The sequence below is a fragment of the Plectropomus leopardus genome, chromosome 18 (assembly GCF_026936395.1).
Source record: "Plectropomus leopardus strain MGB_pleo_1.0 chromosome 18, ASM2693639v1, whole genome shotgun sequence".
NCBI classification, from domain to species: Eukaryota; Metazoa; Chordata; class Actinopteri; order Perciformes; family Serranidae; genus Plectropomus; species Plectropomus leopardus.
Window position 1 is genome coordinate 20,966,898 of NC_142193.1, and position 22,589 is coordinate 20,989,486.

Genomic DNA, 22,589 nt, shown 5'->3' on the forward strand with positions numbered 1-22,589 from the left:
TAGTACTGAATGAGCTTCAGTGTTTGGTTTGGTTTGACAAGTTTCCCTGGACGATCATGGGGGAAGGAATGAGTAGTTAATTGACACATCAATAAAAAGTTGCAGCTCAGTTTTCGCGTTTTTTTTAACGTACACTGGGGATACGATGCTTTGGCAAATGTAGGAACATTTGTGAGAAGTTTCCTTTTTTTTTGAGTGAGTTCAAATCTTCATTGGAAAGCCAGACACACGAGTTAAGATGAACAGCCTGTCTTTTGACGATCCTTCGTTGGATAACCTGGATCCGACGCTGTCGCTGAATGACCCCAGCGATATTGACACGGCCCTCTTAAGCGACATTGATGGTGAGAAAATATATCTGTTAGCTAATCCATTTGCTAAACAGCAACAACACTGCTCACAACGCCAACTCCTGCATGCCATGTGTGTTTAGTCTGACTTGCCTCCTGTGTTTTACATTTAATGTGTAGTCGAAAAAAAGCCCCAATTTAAACAAACGTAAAGCACTAAAAAATTACAATGCTTCAGCTCACAGCGTAGCTTTCATCAGCCATCATTAGCTAGACTAGCTAATGTTAACCGTTTAGCTAACTGATAAAACGTTTTTGGGGATGTTGGCAGTTAGTAGAGGTGATAAAAGATAGATAATAGGCGTCCTTGTTTATTGTGGTGTTTCTTGTACTCTCAGGACTCTCTTTAGTTTAACAGGATCGATTATTGACCGATTATTAGCGCAGTTTAGTTGTGCTAATAGGTGAAGCTAACGTGCAGTTGCTAATGGTCGTGAGTGCGCCCCGCCTCCACAGACAGGGGTTACTGTCGTTCATTCCTCCCGATTGAGTTCACGGCGCCTCAGTTGACCGACTACTCACATTTTATGTATACATTTTTGTCAAAAAAATAATTATTTTAAAAATGACGTACTCTATTGACACCTTGTTCTCGTGTTTGTCGTAAACCCTTGGTTATTTACGTTTGTTGCAGCGTTATAAACAAAACAAAACCCTGTGCATATCTAACGTTAACTAAATATTGGCGTATCAATACAAATGTTTATGTATATTATGGTCACATTCAAGATTCAGTTTGTCATTTTTTTCTTCCTATGTATCTGCATACATAAAAAAGACGAGATGCTGCTAAAACAAGATCTAAAAAAATAACGACTATAAATAAAAGTATAGGAGTAACATCAACACTGAACTTCAAGTATTAAAATTTTAAGTGCAGCATCACTCGTTTAAAGTAATATAAGGATGTAAAGTATTCAAGGCTTTAATGAGAATTTATTTATCACGTGTAACAAACACTACATTGATTCTCCCCTACCACCAAAACTGTTTAGATAAAACCAGTTTCAAATACTGATAAATAAAAAGCACCATTACATCAAAATCTTTATCAGTAAAATCTACATGATTAAAATAAAACTGCACGCGAATTTGTGCAAATATGAGTGCACAACAATAGTGAAAAGAAAGAAAACATGATCTAATAAGACATATCAGTGGTGCAGAGAATAGCTTATATGTTTTCTGATGATAATATTCGTGCAAAGTCTGATTGCCTAAATTGTAGTTGGTAAGGCATATCCTGTATAGGTGCTCGTCAGCTTCCGCAGTTTGACCGGCAGTAACCCTCGGTGATGCTGCTCGCTGGTAACCTCGTGTTGAGCCACAGACAGCGCTCCCTCTCTTCCCTGTCTTGGCTGATCGGCATAGCAAGTCTCTGAGACGCGCTCTGATTGGCCAAGAGCGATCACCTCATACAAAACACTGGACTACAAATCCAGGGTGCTGCGTTTCACTGCAGACACAACATAAACTCCGATTTTAGGTTTATTTTGCAGTGTATTCCCGTTGAGCTTCATCATCAGGTCCAAATTAGAAACTATAAAATGTTTTGTCAATTTGGCATAAATCTAGGGTGGGGAATAACGCTGCCCTGAATGCACCTTGAACATGATTATTTCTCATATATAAGTATTTTTATTATTTATGGAGATTTTTTTTCAGTTTATCAGATAAGACAAGGATATAAGATGTAATCTCAAAGTACAAATATAGAAATGGAAATGGAAGGAAAGTAGAAAAAACAGACTGGTCACAAAACAAAATAGAAAACAACAACAAAACATAGTGAATTTAACTACATAGCAGACAGACCACCTGTAGAGGTATTTCTCATATTAACTTTATTCATTAAACCACAGTTGGTTTGTATGGAAAAAAAATATTTTGGGTCTGGTATGTGTATGTCATGCTAATAGAGACCCATCAGACTTGCAAGACCATAATCAAGTTAGTTTCCTGACTCTTTCATATGTTTTTGTACACCAGATTAGGACAGTCTCCTGCTTGTCCTTTGTAGTTCTTTGCTCCACAGCTGCAGGAACAGCCTACTATAAATAGTCTGACCTAAGACAGGTTGACGAACATCAGATGTAGAAAGTAAAGTATGTGTACCTGGTGTTTGGCGTGTTTGTGTTGCGTGCAAGGATTTTCTTTGTTTTTACTAGTTCTGTCAAAAATATGGATTTATAGAACCATATGGATGTTGAATTTTCAAGTTGGTTTCAATGCTAATTTTCAGCAGTAGTGATACACCGGCACAAGCTTCGCTCTCTCACTCTCTCGTATTTTTAATGTTGACTACAGTCATCCTACTGTTTTTTGCTACTAACCATGAAAAGAAACCTTTTTCTTGTCATGTTTGTTATATTTATCTCACATCAATATTTTAACTTGCATGCTCTTAATTTGAAACCCTCCCCATAGTTTTAAAAAATGATATCGAGTATTGATATTTTTCAAGGTCTTGTATCCAAGTCAGAAATTCCATGATCTTGACAACACTAGCTTGTACTGTTTATGTCTGCATGCACTGTGAATAGGTTTAATTAGTTTATCCATTCAGATGTAATATTGTTTATCACTGAATTCTGGCTCTAATTCATATCGCCTTTTTTCCCTCCAAATTATGTTTATTGGCTTTTTGTTTATTTTTAATAAACAGAACAAACATTCACAAAACCCCATCCTCCCATCCCTCATAACAAAACTTTCTCGGTAAAAGGAGAAACTTAGGCAAACAAATTATGAAAATATAAAAACAAATAGTTATAACTAATCTTAATAAAATAAATTAATCAATTAAAAAGAAATCTAAAATTAAATTAAAAAAAAACATTTGCATCTACTTGTGCACTAATTTATGTCATAATTATTGAGTATGACAAGCAAGAAGTGTCTTTATTTCAGCACTTTAAAGCTGCCTGAACAGTTATTTCACTCAAACTATTTAGTGGTTTGGGGAAAATGCAAAATAAAGAATAATATGACTTTGTATTTTTCGTGATTTAAATTTTAATGTTTGATACTTAATTTTTATTTGAGTGGTACATTCTGACATGGGCTGGTTCATCCCAGACAGCAGTGACAGCTTTGTTAGATGTTTTATTTCTACTTCCTTCTCGCAAGAAGTTATTTCTATACAGCAGGTATATTTTGTAGCATTATTACTCTGTAGCTGACATTTTAATGCTGTCTTTTATCTGTTATATCATAAACACTCCACATGTGGGTTGATGCATGGTTTACGAGCAGTATGGAAATGCAGGAGATCCAGTTTGCCATTGAGAGGTTTTGTTCAGTGCTCAATAGGAGTGGGCGATAAAACTGAATCAAAATTACAGCATAGTATTGCAGTATTTTGTGTGGTAATAGTGATACACAAACGTCAAGTATTGAGATATATATATATATATGTGTTAAACTATGTATTACAAACCTCAGCTTATTTCATTCAGTGTTTACTAAACGAGAAATTAGGCTAAAAGCATTTTTTTCTGAAAAATTTCCCGATCAACCATATATATATATATATATATATATATATATATATATATATATATATGTGTGTGTGTGTGTGTGTGTATATATATATATATATATATATATATATATATATATATATATACCATATTGCAAAAACAACTTAAATTTTTTGTAGCTTACTAGCCTAATAAAATCAGTTGTGTTTTCAGTTCAGTAGATGCATGTTACTGCAATAAAAATGAGTGAAATGAGTTCAAAAGACTTAGTACTTTGTCTTATTAGATTCAACATATGTATGTTGTTGACAAAGTTTCCCTTTTGGACAAATTTGCACTTAACAAAAGTAATAAATCACACGTATGTTTTTAAAATACTCAGCATGTTACAAAACGTTTAAAATCGTAATAATAATGTATTGTGACTTAAGTATCGTGATAAAATCGTAACCTGGGGCCTCTGGTAAGTCTGACCCTAGTACTCAAAAACCCAAACCAAAACCATGTTTCTCAACAAATACTCAGGTGTTAGTCATTTGAAACTAGTCCAAGTCAGAACTGCATATTTCCAGAGTTATCTTGTATTTTTTTCTGCTAGGTCAGTAGCAGTGATGATTTCTGTGATCTCTCTTCCTCTTCAGACATGCTACAGCTCATCAGCAACCAGGACATGGAGTTTGGAGGACTGTTTGATAACCCTCCATACACAGGGCCTCCTCCCAGCCAAGAGCTCCCTGGTCTGACCCAGTCCATCACCTCTTCTGCCCCTCCGACCACCACTACGACACCTCCACCTCCACCTCCAGCCTCCTCTTCCATCCTAAGCAGCAGCCCTCACCTGGATGCACTCCTGGGCCCTCCCATCACCCGTAGTTCCTCCACCCCAGACAAGGCCTTCCAACCTCCCACCTTCCAGCAGTCGCCCCTCGCCCAGGTGCCCACACAGAGGCAGCCGCCAGCCTCCCCGCCGCAAGCGCAGAGCCTCAGACAGCCCCAGGTGGAGCAGCCCCAACCCATTCTCAGCCCGTCTTCCTCGGTCCAGACAGCTTCACCCCAAGGCTCACCAGCACCGAATCCAGCTTTCAGCTCCACGCCCCAGGCTCTCTTCACCTCGCCTGCACCCCAGACTCCGCCTCAGCCGCAGCCGCAGACACAAATTCAGGCTCAGGCTCAACAGGCCCGGACCAACTACAGCAGTCAGAACAGCTACACAAGTGAGCACTCTTTTAACTGTCACAAGGGTTTATTTTAGTGTTTATAAGGGAGTCATGTTCAAGGTCCAGCCTGGGGGCCAATTGTGGCCCTCAGACTGATTTGAAGCTCAAAAATATTATTTATAATTTACACAATACTGGTTACTCAGGCAAGATTACTTAGCAGTTTTTTCCGTCACATCATAATGACAGGACAATGTTACAGTTTATAGTCATGCACCCTCAAAAGAACTACGCAGGCAGACCATAAACAAACAAACAAAAAAATTATACAACGCCAGTAATTCATGCGAGGTAGCAGATAAGGCCACAGCAAAGAAACACAAAGTCAAGAACAAGAGCTGATGGTTTAAAAAGCAGTGGAAAGTTGAATACTTTTGTATTTAAAGATGAAACAGTTGCGTTTGTGTTTTTTGCATGTGATTTTAAAAAAAACAATCCATATGATGCGAGAAGCAGTTGGCCCTCAGGTATTTTCTTGTTCTCTAATTTAGCCCCCCTTAATAAAGTTTGGACACCCCTGCTATAGGGGTGACCTTTTGAGTTGATAGCACAAGATACCTACGAGACCTTAAAATGGCTTTTAAAAAGACATAGTGCTCAATTTTTTTGCCAGTAGGAGTTATGATGTTTGCTTTTGATAGTTGTACAACTGTCAGTTTTAATTCTCCAGTGATTATGCTGTAACATTTGTTCTTAATAATACATTTATTGGATATTTTCCTGCATTAGTGACTGTTTTATTGACTCTTGAGATACAAGGTGACTGCTGGGATATTCAGAGTGGCACAGGACACAAACCAACATGAGTCCAAAGCAATATATTCCAACTTTACGATCACTTATGTTTACAGTAAAAAAAAAAACTCTAAAAGTAGGGAGAAACTTTGAAACTTGCAAATATATACTGTGCAATATTGACATTTATAAAAATGAATCCGCCAGATATATTTACTATTCTCCTGTCTTGACAGCTTTACATTTTTATTGCTTCCTTTTGTACACACATATAACTGAAATTAAACTAAAATTTTAACATTGTGCACCAAAACTGCCCAGTTTGGAAATCTCTCACAAATGAAACCCAAGTTCACAGCAAGGTCACTCTTAACATGCATTGCACTGACCAAGCTAGGACAGTAAGTTATTCATCCTTAGCTGATCTGGTATCTGAGTCCTAATCTAATAGACTTTGCTCAGCAGCGTAATAGTCTGTGAGCTTAATAAAAATGCTTTGTCTGCTGAGCACCAATCATTGTATATGCACATACGACATATCTGCAGGCAGCTGTGTCCACTGAAAACATCAACACTTTGATTATTGCAGAGGTTTTTGTGTAGTGCGAGGAAAGTAGTAAGTTAAACATTGCTTCTGAATTGTCTTGATTGCAGTAAATCTTTATTGCTCCTTTAAAACTTCCTGACCCTGGTACTGACAGGTGATCTCAATGTCTTTGCGCTGATAAGAAACATAAGGTGACACACTGAATGTTACTATGATTCATGTCTAGTGATGTTACATTTCACCTATTGGCCTACAAACCCACAAGTAATAGCTTGCACAGTGGCAAGTGTCTTAGAGTTGAAATAACCAATAATTTGTTTAAACCAATACAAATATCTCATATTTTTTAAATTTCATAGGCCCATAGTAGTATGTTTTTTGTCTTAGTATAAATGCTGGTGAAGTTATTATAAAACTTTTGTCACTTTTAAAGTTCCAGTGTGTAGGATTTAGGTGGATATATCAGTAGAAATGTAATATGGTATATTTTCTTTACTGTTTAATCACCTGAAAATAAGAATCATTCTGTTTTTGTTACCTCAGAATGAGCCGTTTATATCTGCAAAGGGAGAGGGGCCTCGTTCACAGTGTCTGCTATGTCGCACTGCCATGTCAGAAGACCAGAACGGACAAAACAAACACTGGCTCCAGATTTGGCCATTCCCGTTTTTGCATTTTTGTGTCCGTGATGAGCGGAAAAAACCCACTGATTTTTAACATAAAACTGCTTTATTCAGCGTTTTAAATCAGGGGGTCTGTTTGTTTTGGAGAAAAAGAGACCTCTGAGCATAATTTGGCTCCCAGTTAAAACCTCTTTAACAGTGAACATTGAAAATCTAAAATCCTATACTCTGCTCCTTTAAAATGAAAAGATTACAAAATTATTTGCAAAGTGCCACATCGTAGCAGTAAAAAGAATAAAGGAGCTATTTGATGTCACTTTCCAAAACTGATATTGGCTGACACCATATTCTGATGCAGTGTTTTGGTCGGCCTGTAATTTCTTCTGTTACCGTTTGCAAGAACAAAATTGCAGTTGGGGTTTTATGTTTCAGTGCTGGAATCTAATGTCAATCAAATTTCTGAAGTGTTTAAATAATTAACAATGTGTAGAGAATAAAGGGATGTATTTTGTTGCCCTGGTAATGATGTGAAAGCGGTTAAGTTGTTACCTCATGCACAAAATTTTATTTTGCAGTTGCTAAAAATTAGAAGAGGAGCTGAATCAGTGTTGTGGAGATTTCATACTATTAAAAATGCTTGAATTGAAGCTGACAGACTCTTTTGCATTTTTATTTCCAGCTGTCAGTCCCAGCAGTGTGAGCCAACCCACCACCATCTTGTCATCCTCACCCACAAGTGTTCAGCCAGTGACCATTCAGGCTCAACTCCAAGGGCTCACCACCACTTCTCCTCTCCTGGCCACGTCGGCGAGTCCGCCGATTCAAACCATTGCACCCCACGTCCAGCAAGTACCTGTAAGTGTGTAAGGCTGGCACCTGAATGAGCATGAATGGACTTGCAGTGTTTGTGTATTATGGAACCAAAAAGCAGGCTGTAACTCTTGACCGTGTCTGTGTGTGTCTTCTCAGGTGCTGCTGCAGCCTCAGTTCATCAAGGCTGAGTCTCTGCTGCTGACCACTCTGAAGCATGACCCCTGCATTGTCACTACTACTATGGCCTCTCCCACATCTCTGGCCACCACCACGCCGGTACAGAGCACTTCACTGCAGGTATGCACGTCACATGACACTCAATGCTGAGAAAAGATCAAATATGATTTTACTGTGCATTCTTTAGGTAACTGTCTTCCTTTTTTTCCGTCCCCTCTCCTCTGTCACCTTATTTACCTGTTCAGGCCTTCATGGGCAGTGGCACCATCCTGACCACGGTGCCCGTCATGGTGGACGCTGAGAAGCTGCCCATCAACCGCATCGCCATCAGCGGTAAGCCGGCAGGCCAGCCACACAAGGGAGAGAAGCGCACAGCCCACAACGCCATCGAGAAGCGTTACCGCTCCTCTATTAATGACAAAATCATCGAGCTCAAAGATCTGGTGGCTGGAACTGAAGCCAAGGTAGGAAAGACTATCTATCTTAATGTCAAAGAAAAATCTGGCAACATTTAGAAGAGGAAGCGATTATATTTTAATGCCTCCATGTCAGAGATCGCAGTTTCTGGGGCCATTATGTTTTCAGGTTGTCCGTCTGTTTGCTATTCATTCTCATGAATGTGACATTCCAATAATGCCTCAGTTTCCTTAAATTTGGCATAAACGTCAACTTGGACTTCAGATTTTGCTGTCAAATGTCAAGGTTGCTATGACCTTGCATCTGTCTCATTTTCAAAACGTGAGACATCGTAGAAAGGCCTGGAGAGAATTTCCTCAAATTTGGCAACAAACAAACTGGTAAAACAAAACGTGTTTTTGGCCATAACTCATAGCCTTACAATGCTATAATTTCGCCCTAATGTCAAATAGGATAAAATGAAGTGATGACATTTTATATCCAAAAGGTCAAAGGACAACTTCACTGTGACATCGTAATGTGCAAAAACACTTTTCTGGCCTTTATACAGTGCCATAACTCAGTAAGAGAAGGGGAGACATTTGGTCGAAAAACACTGAATTGGTAATGCTAATCATGGGTGCCCATCTTCAAACTGTGCTGATTGTATATTGCTGCCGGGTTCTTTGCAGCAACACCCATATTTAAAGCACTGTCTACTGTGATGCTAGATATGAGTCTGGACATACATGTTAACTAGTTCAGGGAGGCACAGAAACACAAGGCAGTTACTGTAGTTTTTGCTTCTTTTCTCTTATAGCTCAACAAATCTGCTGTGCTGAGGAAAGCCATCGACTACATCCGTTACCTGCAGCAAGCCAACCAGAAACTCAAGCAGGAGAACATGGCTTTTAAGATGGCAGCCCAGAAAAACAGTACGTGCTTAAAACCTCTCTCTGTCTTCTTTATTCTGTAACAGCTTCTCTGCAATTTATTTCAATTTCTTGAAAGCAAGCCATTCAGTTAACCTTTTGAGATGAGGTCTATTGATAGCTACTGTTAACCTGAAATGACAGAAGTGAAAATGTAGCGTCTTAGTAAGTGGAATTGAAGGTTGAAGATGCCCTACTTTTGCTCCACTGATTGAACCTCTAACTGCTCTCCTTGTATTTCCTTTTCTCTAGAGTCTCTCAAGGACCTGGTTGCCATGGAGGTGGACGGACCAGCTGATGTGAAGAACGAGCTGCCCACCCCGCCAGCCTCTGACGTGGGCTCCCCCACCTCCTTCTCACACTGTGGCAGTGACTCAGAGCCCGACAGTCCGATGGGGGAGGACACCAAGGTATGCAGCCTCGCATGATGCATACAGTTTTGACAGTCAGCGGGTTCAATCGATCACTACTTTCCTGTACTTCATCAGCAGAATAAAATATGATGTTACTGTCTAGGTCTACGCTTTTGTTACATAAATGTACTTCTCTGGTCTGTCTTTTACTCAGCAGCCGAGCTCGGGCATGTTAGACGGATGCGCAGCAGGAGGCGGCGCTGGCGGCATGTTGGATCGTTCCCGCATGGCGTTGTGCGCCTTCACCTTCCTCTTTCTCTCCCTCAACCCTCTGGCTGCCCTGCTCTGCTCATCTGGCAGCAGCTCAGCTGGAAGCGCAGCAGCCACTGCCACCCATCACGCAGGAAGGAGCGTCCTGGGTGTGGACATCACAGGTAAAATGAGGCCACAAAAAAAGCTGATGTTCTGAAATAATATAAGACTTTGATTTCAAAATTATGGATCCAAGATGTTAAATAAAATGTGTTGTCTGCAGCGGACTCGTGGGGCTGGATGGACTGGATGCTGCCGACTATACTGGTGTGGCTGCTGAACGGTATTCTGGTGTCAGGGGTTCTGATCCAACTGTTGGTGTATGGAGAGCCTGTAACCAGACCACACTCTGGATCCTCTGTCCTGTTCTGGAGGCACCGCAAGCAGGCTGACCTGGACCTAGCTAGAGTATGTTTGGTTTTTTTGGGTTTTTTTTTTTACTTGAGACATCTGATCATTTTTGAAAGCAATATCACAATCCAAAAAAAAAAAGATCTATGTCCTTTTATTCTTCCTCAGGAGTTAACTTTCATCTGTACTTCCTAATCATCACTGATCTCTTTTCTCAGGGAGATTTTGCCCAGGCCAGTCAGAACCTGTGGACCTGTCTCAAAGCTCTTGGTCGTCCCTTACCCATCTCTCAGTTGGACCTGGCCTGTGCTGCACTCTGGTCCCTGCTCAGATTCTGCCTCCAGCGCCTCTGGGTTGGCCGCTGGCTAGCTGCCAGGGCCGGAGGGCTGCGTTCTGACCGCCCCCTAAAGGAGGACGCCTGCAAAAGCAGCCGCGACGCTGCCCTGGTTTACCACCGCCTGCACCAGCTTCACATGACAGGTCGGTCGGTGGGAAAAACCCCTGTTTTTAAATTAAATCAGTGTGGGAGACTGAACACTGTAGAGTGGCTCATTGAAGTGACAGCATCTCAAGTGATTAAAGAGCAAGCCCCTCTTTTTTACGCTGGAAGAGTCCGCTTATGTTAATTCAGTGCCAGTTAAACGTTTATTGGCTGAAGTTGCAAAACTTTTTTAATTACTGCATCACTGTTATTCTCAGCAAAACAGTATATATGAATATAAACTGTATGTACATGTGGTATTATTTTCTTTTTATGTGTGCATACAGGTAAGCTGAATGGTAGCCACCTGTCAGCGGTGCACATGGCTCTAAGTGCGGTGAACCTGGCAGAGTGTGCTGGCTCCTGTCTGCCTGTAGCCAGTCTGGCTGAGGTCTACGTCTCAGCGGCTCTTCGGGTCAAAGCCAGCTTGCCAAGGATCCTGCATTTTACCTCTGTAAGTCTCCTTAGATTGCAGATGCACAGTTGTCTGGCTCAGTCATTTATATTATGTAAAATTTAATATTTTATGTAATTGTTTTTGCATGGTTGCTGTAAGAATGAAGTGGTTGCATGAGGTTTTAAATTGTTCATGCACTCTTGCCAAACTGTCACAATGCGGGGGTCATTGTTCAGTGCAATGAGAAACCAAAGTTCACAAGTTCTGCTTGGAAACTTTTTAAGATGTATAACACGAGCAATAGGTTCTGAGCTTAGCACAACAGGCTGATTGGTGTCAGTGTCACTATGGCGAGCTCAACTGGAGCGCCATAGCTGGTAGAACTGCCTGTGGATTCGTGTTTTGCTACAACAGCAACAGAGAGAGAGTTGTGCATAAGGCGAGGACAGCGTTTCGGTGTTGCTCCACCCTTAAAGGGTGTGTAAATGGAAACGCATCCAACATGGACAAAGGAGTCATTCAGTGGCATCGACCAGGATGATAAATGTTTGGGTGCTTTCAAGGTTAAAATATAGCGGAAGTTAAACTAATTCTAACACGCCACCTTGTGCACAAGATTTATTTTCTATTATGCTTTTCAATTATCTTTTATGTTGTGACCTGTTGCCTTTTGGGAAAGTGTTTGCTCAGTGTTCGTACGGTGTAATACTGAAGTGTTGGAAAATTTCCTTGAAAAAAAAAAAAAGAATAATTTGCCAAATTTGCCAGGGGGCAAAATGCTCTCAGTCGCCAGCAGAAGGGTTTTCTTTGCCTTTAAGATTTGCACTACTGTCTGTTTAAAATTAAATGAAAACAAACGTATCCTCATGCTATTGTTGTATTTCCCACTGTTCTGAACTCACACCAAACTGTGACCTCTTTGTACCGTTACACACCTAACGTGCACATTATATTAATGATTGAGTGCAAATGGTATGTACTTAAACAGCAAGCAGTTTTGATTCAGTGTTGCCAAAACTCAGTATCAAACTATAAGCTGAGTAATTCTATCCACATTCGAGTGAAGAACTGAACTTTGTTTTTCTATTCTGATAGCGTGTGTTCCTGAGCAGCGCCCGCCAGGCGTGCCTGTCGTCCAGTGGCAGTGTGCCTCCAGCTATGCAGTGGCTGTGTCACCCGCTAGGTCACCGCTTCTTTGTGGATGGGGATTGGGCTATTCGCAGCACTCCGAAAGAAAGCATCTACAGTCAGGCTGGCAATACTGGTCAGTGCAGACAAAAGCACACATAAGCCTAAACTCCTGTTTTGTGCATGCACACTCAGGCAGTTGTGATTCTCATGGTAATGGTGTGTTTGTACTCGCTGCAGTGGATCCTCTGGCCCAGGTGACTCAGGCATTCAGGGAACATCTCCTGGAGAAAGCTCTGTACTGTGTGGCCCAGCCTCACGAAGAGAAAAGATCCAGCCAGGGCGAGGGGTGAGAAAACTAAGCACACTTCCAATAACATTTATTAATACTGAAATATGTATACCATTTACAATACTCTTTATTAAAATGTCATTTACTATTTGACGACAAGCAATAATGTCAACATAATGGGCCATAAAAAAATAAACCTGAAATGATATATTTGAAATTGTCATTGCATGTTTATACGAAGGCAAAATAACCATTTAGTGTGTGTCTCTGCTCAGAGAGTATGCTGATGCCCTGGAGTATCTCCAGCTGTTGATCAGTGCTTCAGATGCGGCTGGTGCCACATCACAGTCCTTTGCCATCGGCTCCAACATGGCCACTGTGACCGGTAAGTCATTGGTGTCCACAACACATACATTTTTCTGAGAACATAGAAATCAACCACTGTAAAGCAGAGTCCTGCTTTACAAAGGGCGAGTAACCTGCAAAAAAGTTATGTAACAGGTTAAAAAATCAGTTTCTAGAAATCACAGGCACAAGTGAAATATAACTAAATATGAGTGGGCTGCAAGTAAGAGCCAAGATAATCATGGGTGGCCGAGCTGGCTGTGTGGGCGCTCTGCAGCTCCTGCCTGATCCGACAACTTTATAACGCAGCAGACTAGCAAAATCCTTTCAAAGAACTTCCGACGAAACATCACAACAAGTGAGAGCTAACTGTGCGAGTGCTTTGCACATCTGAATGGGACATTACATAACATGAAATATCATAATGAAGAATAAAGAGGGTCGTAGGACCAGAGTTGCATTTCCACCAAAACGCTTTCGCCATGGTACCCTTAGAACCTGTATGCGTCCCCTGTAGCCATGTACCTAAACCCTAGATCTGTTTACTTTTTCCACCGCAGACAGTACTCTTTAACGTAGGCGTGTTATTAAACGCATAATAGCTGCGTCACTGCTCCATCCAGCTCTTGCTGTATTCACTCTTCGCAGGTGATGCAGAGGAATATTTGCACCTCGCTTATTGTCCACAGAACGGAGTTGAGCACCGATGTACTCAGATGAAGGAAGAGGCTGGAGTATTTACAGTCTTTGTCGCATTTATGGGATGTTTAAAAATAGCGGGTTTGTGTATTTTAAGTACTTTTTGAGCAACAGTGATGATTCGTTCTTGACTGATCTGATCCGGACTGCTCAGTGGAAACAAGGTTATAATAACTAGTTGGGGCAGCACAAGATTTTACTAGAAGATAATTACAGGTAACGGGTTGTTTTAGGTACTATGTTAAGCAGGTGTGAGTGGGTTTGTGTAACTGGACCCTTGCAGGACTCCACTGTACAGACATTTTATCTTGAAAGTTCCTGAAAACGTAAGGCACATTTTGAAAATTTACAAAAAAAACCCCCCAACATTATTAGTAATAATGACAGCCGCATTTGACTCTCAGCCCAAAGACAGCTTGTAAAACCTCAGCAACCAAACACTCACTGACGGAGACCACTTCAGCTGTTTGAGTACATCAGCACATTCAAGTGCAGATTTGGGCTCCTTACTTGATTACTACTTATCTTCTGTGAGAGAATTGCATTTGCTTTCGCCGCATCTTTCAGTCACCTGCCCCGAAGGTTCGATTTCCTTAATGTGCTTGCAAAATAAGAAGCGGTGAGATAAAGTTCATTTTTACACTATTGAGATTGAGTAGTGTGATTTCCTCTGGGTTGACTTCCACCCTCCCACCACTTCCCTTTGTCCTCGTTGATCACAGATCTGAGCGAAAGGGGGTTAGGTGAAAGGGAGGCATCCTCCAGATTGCTTCATCTATCTTCAGCGCTGTCAAATCGGTGATCACCTTGAGAGGAGGGAGGGAGGGGAGGCTGTTCCGGGATTTTAATAGGAGACTTTACTTGGCAGAGCCTCAGGTTGCTCAGTGTTAGAAGTCTGTGCGTGTCTGTGTGTGCGTGCGTGTGTGTATGTGTGTGTGCTGCCCAATGTTAAATGGAGTAGTTTTCCCTCATGAGGGAGTCGTCAAAATGGCTGCTTTCTCTCAGCATGTTGTGACTGTGCCAGAGGGCAGAAACAGATTGATTCAGAGGTCAAATTACAGACAGCAGCTGTCTGTGTGTGTGTGTGTGTGTGTGTGTGTGTGTGTGTGTGTGTTTGTGTGTGTGCGTGCACTCTCATGCATGTTAAATGTGAAAGTCGGCAGTGGGGGATTCAAATATTTGCATGTTTGTTTGTTGGTCTGCGGGTGCCTCAACCTTTGACTCTTTTTGTTCCAACATCCAGGCTGTGACCCTCACTCCAAGTGGTGGTCCTCAGTTACCGTCGTGATCATCAACTGGCTCCAAGGAGACGACGCCGCGGCGGAGAGACTGTATCCGACTGTTGAGCACCTGCCCCGCAGTCTTCAGAACGCAGAGTAAGTTGGACGTACACACATTTGAACTTCTGCAGCCAGCCTAAGAGAGTGTTGCATAACTTTTCTCTGCAGACACACATTTTCACTTCTTTAACCTGTGTCCTCTGTCTCATTTCCCCCTTTGCTCTGTCAGGAGTCTTCTGCCCAAGGCATGTCTGAACACATTCAGAGCGGTGAGGGCTCTGCTGTCCAAGCCAGAAAACTGCCAGCTGAGTCTGAGCTACAGCGACAAGGCCAGCGCCCTGCTTCGAGACAGCCTCAACCTAGGACCACACTGCCACAGCTCCAGTTTAGACAAGGTACACACACACACTCACACACAAGCAGTTGCAGATTTGTGCGCATTAAAGTCAAGTTTTGTAAGGGCAGCAACATCCGCATTATACATACACACGAATGCACACAGTGACAGATGTGCCCACACATGTGCGTGTATAAAATTGTAAACACAGAAAATTGCCCACACATAATCACTTCAGCGCACGCATACACACACACACACACGTTTCACACTACAAAGCCGCACACTTTACCACACACTGCGAATCCCCCTGCAGCGTCTCCTCCCTGTGATACGGCGCTGTCCTACCCTCTGGCGTTCAGCAGATGGTGATGCTGGTGGATAGGTAGCTCACAGTGTGTGCATGTCTATGGCCAGAGCTGTGGTGCATTGTAGTTGCATTGCATGTGTGTCTCAGCGGAGTGCAATGTACCTGCAGTGCAACACAGAGCCGACCACTAACAGCAGAACACGCACACATAGTGAGGGGGGCAATAAAGTAGCGCTCTGTTGTAGTGAGAGCTGGGAAATATCTCATTCTAAGCATCCAGTATTTGTTTTTATGAAAACAAATAACGACACAAAGTTTTATTGGGAACATTAGCCAGTCCCTCCAGGATTTCATGGATTTGTTTTCGGATTGTTGCATCCTGAAATGCCTGATTTCACTGCAGCTTTCATAAAAATATTGTGGTTCATGTTGCAATGCTTTTAGTGGTTTGTTTTTTGCAAAGTGAAATATCGTCCATTTCTCTCTCTAGGTTGTCCAGTTGCTCTTATGCGATCTCTTACTGGTGATGAGGACCAATGTGTGGCGTCTGCAGCAGCAGGGGGCAGGTCCTGCAGGTTCAGGGTCGACAGGTACCAGCGGCCCCACCGGGGTCCACCAGGCATCCCCACCAGAGCTCCAAGGCTTTCAGCAAGATCTCAGCTCACTACGCAAACTCGCACACAGCTTCAGGCCTGCAATGCGGAGGGTACGTTTAACATTATCAGTCTCTACATTTTAGCCATTTAGCTCATGCAAATACTTAGACTTACAGCGAGTGACCAGTTTAGGCAGGGTTCCTGTGGATCCTTAAAAAATCTTAGAATGCATTGAATTAATAAATGTGAAAAACAGCTTTAATTGTAATTAAATATGCATGAAATCATTTTGTCAAAAGTCTTAAAAATGCTAAAAAATAGGATTTTATTCCAATTTTTTCTGATGTTGCATTGTAAAATATTGAAATAATTTGCGATAAACAACTTTAAAATAGACTATTAAACAGAATACACATTTATCACATCCAATCAAAAGACAAATTAAAACTTTTTTTTCTCGAGGCAAGCCGAATGAATGCTTTTTTCAGCATTTTAGGTAGATCATCCAACTTTTTAACTTGACCAAAAATTTGCGTTTTATGCTACAATAAACATTTGGACAGAGTCTTTTCTAACCCTTAGTAATTGATGTGGGTTCGTGTTTGGTTTTTTTTGTTTTTTTTAGTATGGTAAAATTGGTCTTAAATATAATTAAAAGTGGCATTAAAAGGTCTTTAAAAAGTCTTAAATTGAACTGGTCTTAGGCTGTGGGAACCTTGTTCGGGGAAGCATTGTCTTGATGAGATGCAGTTAAACTTTCATTTCATCTAGACTGTTTTCTACTTTTACTTCAGTCTAACTTACAAGCAGACACAACATGATTGACAGACACTGAGAATTATTCAAACGAGATGAACGCACATGTGTAGCTCCTGTGCTGGTGCACCTTTTTGCGTTGTCAGGCACTGAAAACCATGAGTCATCCGAATGGCCCTAAAAATCTTCATAAGCTGATCAACGCCCAGGCATCAAGACAGACTCTTACGTGCTGCACACACCTGGAAAGGCAAACAATCAGCCAAGAAAAGCAACACATTAAGAGACGCACATACACATCCAAATATTCCTGTGCACATATTTGCAGGCAGTCCACAGTACAATTCTCTGTGGAAATTAGCTGGGAGGTGTTGCAACACACACATACACGCACACCCCCGGAGCGAGTGTTTAGCAGAGTTGTTCACGAGGCTTCAAAGTCTCTCTGAGGTAGAGCTGAAGCTCCTCTATGAGTCATCATCCCTCCTCCTCCTCCTCCTCCTCCTCCTCCTCCTCCTCATTACTCTTCTCTTCGTCTCTTTCCAGTTGTTCCTTCATGAAGCTACCGCCAGACTGATGGCTGGGGCCAGTCCCACCCGCACACATCAGCTCCTGGATCGCTCGCTGCGACGCAGGGCAACGCCCGGGGCCAAGACAGGTGTGTGAGGACGTGCCTTTGTTGCTTTTTACAAAAAATTTCCCATCCACTCTGTCTGCAGGCAGAATTGTTTTCTGAGCTTCTCGCTTTTGATATTTAGATTTTTGTGTTTCTTTGCTATGGTGAAAACCTCAGTGTCTTTAGATGGGATGTTTTCTAGCAATTTGCTGTTTCTGCATTGTCTAGTAAACCTTGTGATAAGTTTGGCTTTCCGGTTTCGTCATTCTGTTTTTGTTTTTTGTTTTTTTGCACCGAGTATACGGAGGTATTGTAGGAAATATGAGAGGCTCTGATATAATATTCATGGTTGTACATTGTTTTTATTACTTAAATCTGTAAAAGGGCTAGTTTGGATGTTTTCGAGTGGAGTTGGTTGTATGAGGCACTCATCCAAAGACTACTTGTTTTTACGTGATGCCATCTATTCAATTTGTCTATTTTAATAATTCTATTTTAGTTTGTCTTTTAAAATACCTTTTCATTTATTCTTCTACTCTGTTTCAGTCGTGTTTAATTCTATTATAAGTACTATTTTTTCTGTGTTTATTGCTAGTATTCTTTGAATTTACTTGGTATGGGTTGTAGTTATTTTTGTTTTGTAATTGTCTCTTGTTTAATTCCTCTTTAAATTTTTTGCTTGCTTTAGTTCAACATTATCGTTTGGCTCTTACTGTCATGTTGCCACTGCAAGAAACCCTTCACGCTTCTGCTTTGCTTTGTTTGTTTCAAAGCACTGTGTAAACTCTGTTTTAAATGTGCTGTATCAGTAAAGTTATTGTTATTATTCTTTCACACAGTAGATGTCAGTAGGCACACCAGTTTGGAGAAGCAGGCAGGAGTCTGACACGGTGGTGTACTGTGGATGGGTTCAGCAACAAAACATATTTTAACCATCAAAAAAAAAATCAATAACATTTCAAGTGTAAGCTATATTGAAAGTATTTTGACTACTTTTTACCTTTTTATCAAACAGCCCGCTCCAGTGGGGACGCTTTTAATGGCTTCAGTTCCCCATCTGTGATCTCATCAAAGCCACCAGACTCTATTGACAAAAACAGCGATTTAAGCTCACTGAATACAGGAGCTTCTGGTCTGCTGCTACTTCAATCAGTTTGTTTTGTTTGTGTTATTGTTTTACTGTGGTGAATTTGATTTAACCCTAAGAGATGCCAAAGTCACACATTAAGACAAACAAAATAACTGATCGAGGCAGCGGTAGACCAGCAGCTCCCATGTTCAGCGATGTTAAATCATGTTTTTCTTCAATGGAGTCTGGCTTAGAAGAGAGCGATATAATGGATTAATTTTCCTGTTGGAAATCGCTATCTGACAGCCAGTTAAAGCAGTGAAAATATTCTAAATATAGTCCACACTTAAACTGATATTGAATTTTTCAGGTGGGACCTTTTTTAGCGGGTAGATTATGTGTTGTTCCCGTGTTTACAATATTAGTTTACTTTGCTTCCATATGACTCCAGCTTGCTTCTCCATTCGGTGTCTGCTGTATGTAATACTATGGACAGTAACTCACACAACTCTACTTCATAAAATCTGAACCATCACTTTAAGTTGCATTAATGTAAATGTAAAGCTACTCATTAAGTTCAACTTTGGATGCTGCTTTTCTCTAAGCATTGTGTTTTCTTGCAACTCGTTAAGGAAGAGTTGTGTCGAGCTGAAAAACACTGAATGGCTGTAATCAGTCGCTGTAATCAGCTTCTCATCTGTTTTGCCCAATTGTTAACGACACTAAATCCCATCAGTAATTAAACAGGAAGCCACTGCAGTCTGATTTGCCATCGGTGGCTGCTGACATCGAAAAGCTCACCCCAAAACACAGCGGTAACGACATCTTTTGTGTGTTTTTGTGTGCAGAGGAGTGCGAGACACGACCGGGCCAGCGGGAGCAGGCAGAGGCTGTGATGCTGGCGTGCCGCTACCTTCCTCCCTCCTTTCTGTCGGCTCCAGGCCAAAGGGTGGGCATGCTGGCGGACGCGGCCCGCACTCTGGAGAAGCTGGGAGACAAGAGGACCCTCCACGACTGCCAGCAAATGATCATCAAGCTGGGCAGCGGCACCACCGTCACCAACAGCTAGAGAGAAGGGAGGGGCTGAGGGACATGCATGGACACTGTATATAGAAACATTTCTGAAATACAAAAACAGATGGAAAACAAAATCCTTGCAGACACAACAACCACACAGCCTCTGGCATTTTGGCGTGCAGCTACTGAACAGATTTGTGAAATTATACAGATTCATATCAGACTGATTGTCTTTGTGGACTGTCCCTCCCACCCCCCCACCCCACAACCCCACATCAACGAGCACTTGTAGAGTTCACTCTCTTGGTGCTATGGATTGCTGCCACAATATAGGAAGCATTTTTCTCAGTTACCGAAATTGAATCCCCTCGTGAGATTGCAGTGCCGCAGTTTGACCACAGAGAGGAGCCATCATGTCCTCTTAGTGGACGGTTCAGTGTGAATGATGTGTGTGTGTGTGTGTGAGTGAAGCATGACAGAGATATTTGCCCTGCACTTATTTGGTATAGCTCCACACCCCCGATCTTTTCGACGTAGGTGCACCCTCTCCAGGCAGGAGTGTTCAGTGGGTTGGAGTGACGAGCTGACCTGATTGGTTGCACAGTGAAATGTTTCTTGTTTGTGGGAGGAAAAAAGGACCAAACTGATATTGGTCCGACCGTGGGCTCATCCAGTGGGAAGCCACTCCGCAGGTTGTTCAAATAGTGTTAAAGTTGAATCATATTTTTTAATAATCTGAGGAGAGGTGACCTGCTCTATAAGCTCTGTCTTTATCTGCACTAGCCCCGCGAGGCTTATTTCAATGAGATAAGTAATAAATATGGCTTTATGAAATTACTTTCATAAGTCATTTTTTTTTTGTTTTGCTGTGTACATATTTTTAAATGTATTTATAATCTGAACTTTGATTAAGCAGTATTTTGCATAAGCAGAGTGATAAATGCTTATTTTCTTCCCCTAAAAGTTTTTTTTATTTTTATTTGGTAGCTTTCGAGCAGGCCTAAATAATGTAGTTACTGTACTGTGTTGCCATGGCGATGGCCATCACAATGGAGATGTATCAAGTTTTTGTGTCACGTCGTCTGACTCAATTGACCTTTTGCACTGTTGCTCAAGTGTGCAACTATGATATGAAAAAAAAAAATTGGCAGCGTCCAATTCTGGCATCACCAACAGACAGTTGGAACTATAACATGAACCTTTGGCACTTTTGCAACAAGTTACATAATGCAGACAAAAATAACATTTCCCAAAGAGGGCCTGTGGTGAATCTTTTGGGTTTTCTTTTGTAGCTCCAACATAAAGAGCAATATGTGCTCATTAAGTCATTATAGTTTCATGCTCCTAGAGAACCACCGTTTCTTGATTTTTAGAGGACTGTAAAAAAAACAAAAAATTAGGAAAAAAAAGACTTTGGCATGTGTTTTGTCCCAGGACCATTATGTTTTTTATAGCGTGTCTCTAATGTGAAAGACTGAAAGATGTTGGATTGAGATGAATGAGACATAGCCGTGTCTAAAGGTTTTATTCATGTGTTCTTTAACTGACATCTTTTCATCTCCTCTTTGTTCTTTGGTTTCATCCTTTTATGATGTAAATATTAAAGCATTTTGTAAAGAAGACTAAAGTGTCTCCTGTGTCTCTCCGTTTTAGAGCTGAACTGTTTTAGATTTGGGGGGGGACATAGTTTTTTCAAGCACTGAAGAGGGACTTATGTTTTTTATTTTGGCTAAGGAGAATAAAATTATGTTTTTTAAAATCGCCAAAATTACACCATAACAAGAAAATATAACCACAAAAATGATTCTTGGATTTTTCAAATTTCTTACAGTCCTTGGACACATAATGTGAGACAAACACAGAAAAACTAAGCTTAACATAATTATATTTCAACAAAATCACATTATTCTAGTTCTCATTTGATATTCTGCAACAAAAAAAAAATAATTTGCACTAACCAATGTGCTCGACAAGAGTGACAAACAAGGCTTTTTTGAACTCCAGAAATGTGTCTTTAACTTTTACCTTTCACACATCAAAGGGTAGTTTTTAAAAATCTAACAACTAATTTATTGTGGATGAAGGTTTATGTATTTACCCTCATCACTTAAGGAAGCTCAAGGAAAAAAATAATTGTAACCTCGGGGAGGATTAAAACAAAAACAAACAAAAAAACGAAGTCACACCACTGCCACCCATATCCTGTGATAAATACAGAACAGTCCCTTAGGGGCAGTTTGCAGGGAGGATTGCAGATTGCGACCAGCTGAAACTTCTGGCTGTAATTCATTCAGAGGTTTCTTTCTCACCAAAACAAACAGATAAGGTGATCAAAACGGGTAAAAACACTAAACAAAGCTGTTTTACGTTAAAAATCGGTGATTTTCGTGATTTCTCGACGCTGTTCGGTTCGTTGCAAATTTTCTCCTAACTACGGTGGCCGACGCGAAAAAACTTGAAACATGGCGGTGAACGTGGCTTCAAGGTAAGAAAAACACTTCTTATTTTCAGGTAATTATACACTAATGAAAGCATACTTATTTTGTTATATCCCATTTCTACCAAAATACCTCCTAAACCCTACACGCTGGACTTTAAATGAGGGTTAATACCACTGCACGAAAATATTAAGTATCCCTAAAGTAGGTCACCTGCTTACATGTAAAATGTATTAAAATTCTTGCAAAAAGTTTTTACAAATGAATAAATAAATCTGTGTTTTCCAAACTTAATTATGTTCTCAAAGTTTATGTAAACAAAGGCCAACAGTTAATCCCTGCTGGTAAAAAAAGAGCTAAAAGTTAGCTAGTTATAGCTAGTTTTAGCTGGTTTTAGCTGGTCCTGACCCAGTTCTTGCTGGTCTTTGATGGTCTGACATGCTGGTGTGACCAGTCTTGCAAGCTGGCACATTTATCTTTATGCATAAAACATGACAGACATGACTTGACATGACTTCACTGATTTATGCCCTTTGCTTT

The 22,589-nt window shown here is 41.0% G+C and overlaps 1 protein-coding gene across 2 annotated transcripts; it reads left to right on the forward strand.

Annotated features, from left to right (window-relative positions):
• On the forward strand, window positions 1-21,238 carry srebf1 (sterol regulatory element binding transcription factor 1). Of its 2 annotated transcripts, none has more exons than XM_042504376.2 (19): window positions 1-344; window positions 4,474-5,046; window positions 7,634-7,809; window positions 7,924-8,064; window positions 8,190-8,408; window positions 9,161-9,275; window positions 9,525-9,682; window positions 9,840-10,059; window positions 10,161-10,345; window positions 10,507-10,768; window positions 11,057-11,223; window positions 12,262-12,430; window positions 12,535-12,643; window positions 12,862-12,971; window positions 14,874-15,006; window positions 15,140-15,305; window positions 16,048-16,263; window positions 17,456-17,567; window positions 19,443-21,238. In XM_042504376.2, the coding sequence occupies exons 1-19, from the start codon at window positions 239-241 to the stop codon at window positions 19,661-19,663; spliced, it is 3,558 nt and encodes a 1,185-aa protein (XP_042360310.2). In that variant the 5' UTR covers window positions 1-238; the 3' UTR covers window positions 19,664-21,238. The 2 variants fall into 2 exon arrangements, with proteins under 2 accessions (XP_042360310.2, XP_042360311.2); XM_042504377.2 differs by having other exon boundaries at window positions 9,843-10,059.
• Window positions 21,239-22,589: the final 1,351 nt, after the last annotated feature.

Bases quoted from the DNA above. Each gene is read 5' to 3' on its own strand.
- srebf1 (XM_042504376.2), top strand. From the start codon at position 239: ATGAACAGCCTGTCTTTTGACGATCCTTCGTTGGATAACCTGGATCCG. The intron at 15,007-15,139 runs GTAAGTTGGACG...TTGCTCTGTCAG, and splicing joins CGCAGTCTTCAGAACGCAGA to GAGTCTTCTGCCCAAGGCAT. The intron at 17,568-19,442 runs GTGTGTGAGGAC...TTTTGTGTGCAG, and splicing joins AACGCCCGGGGCCAAGACAG to AGGAGTGCGAGACACGACCG.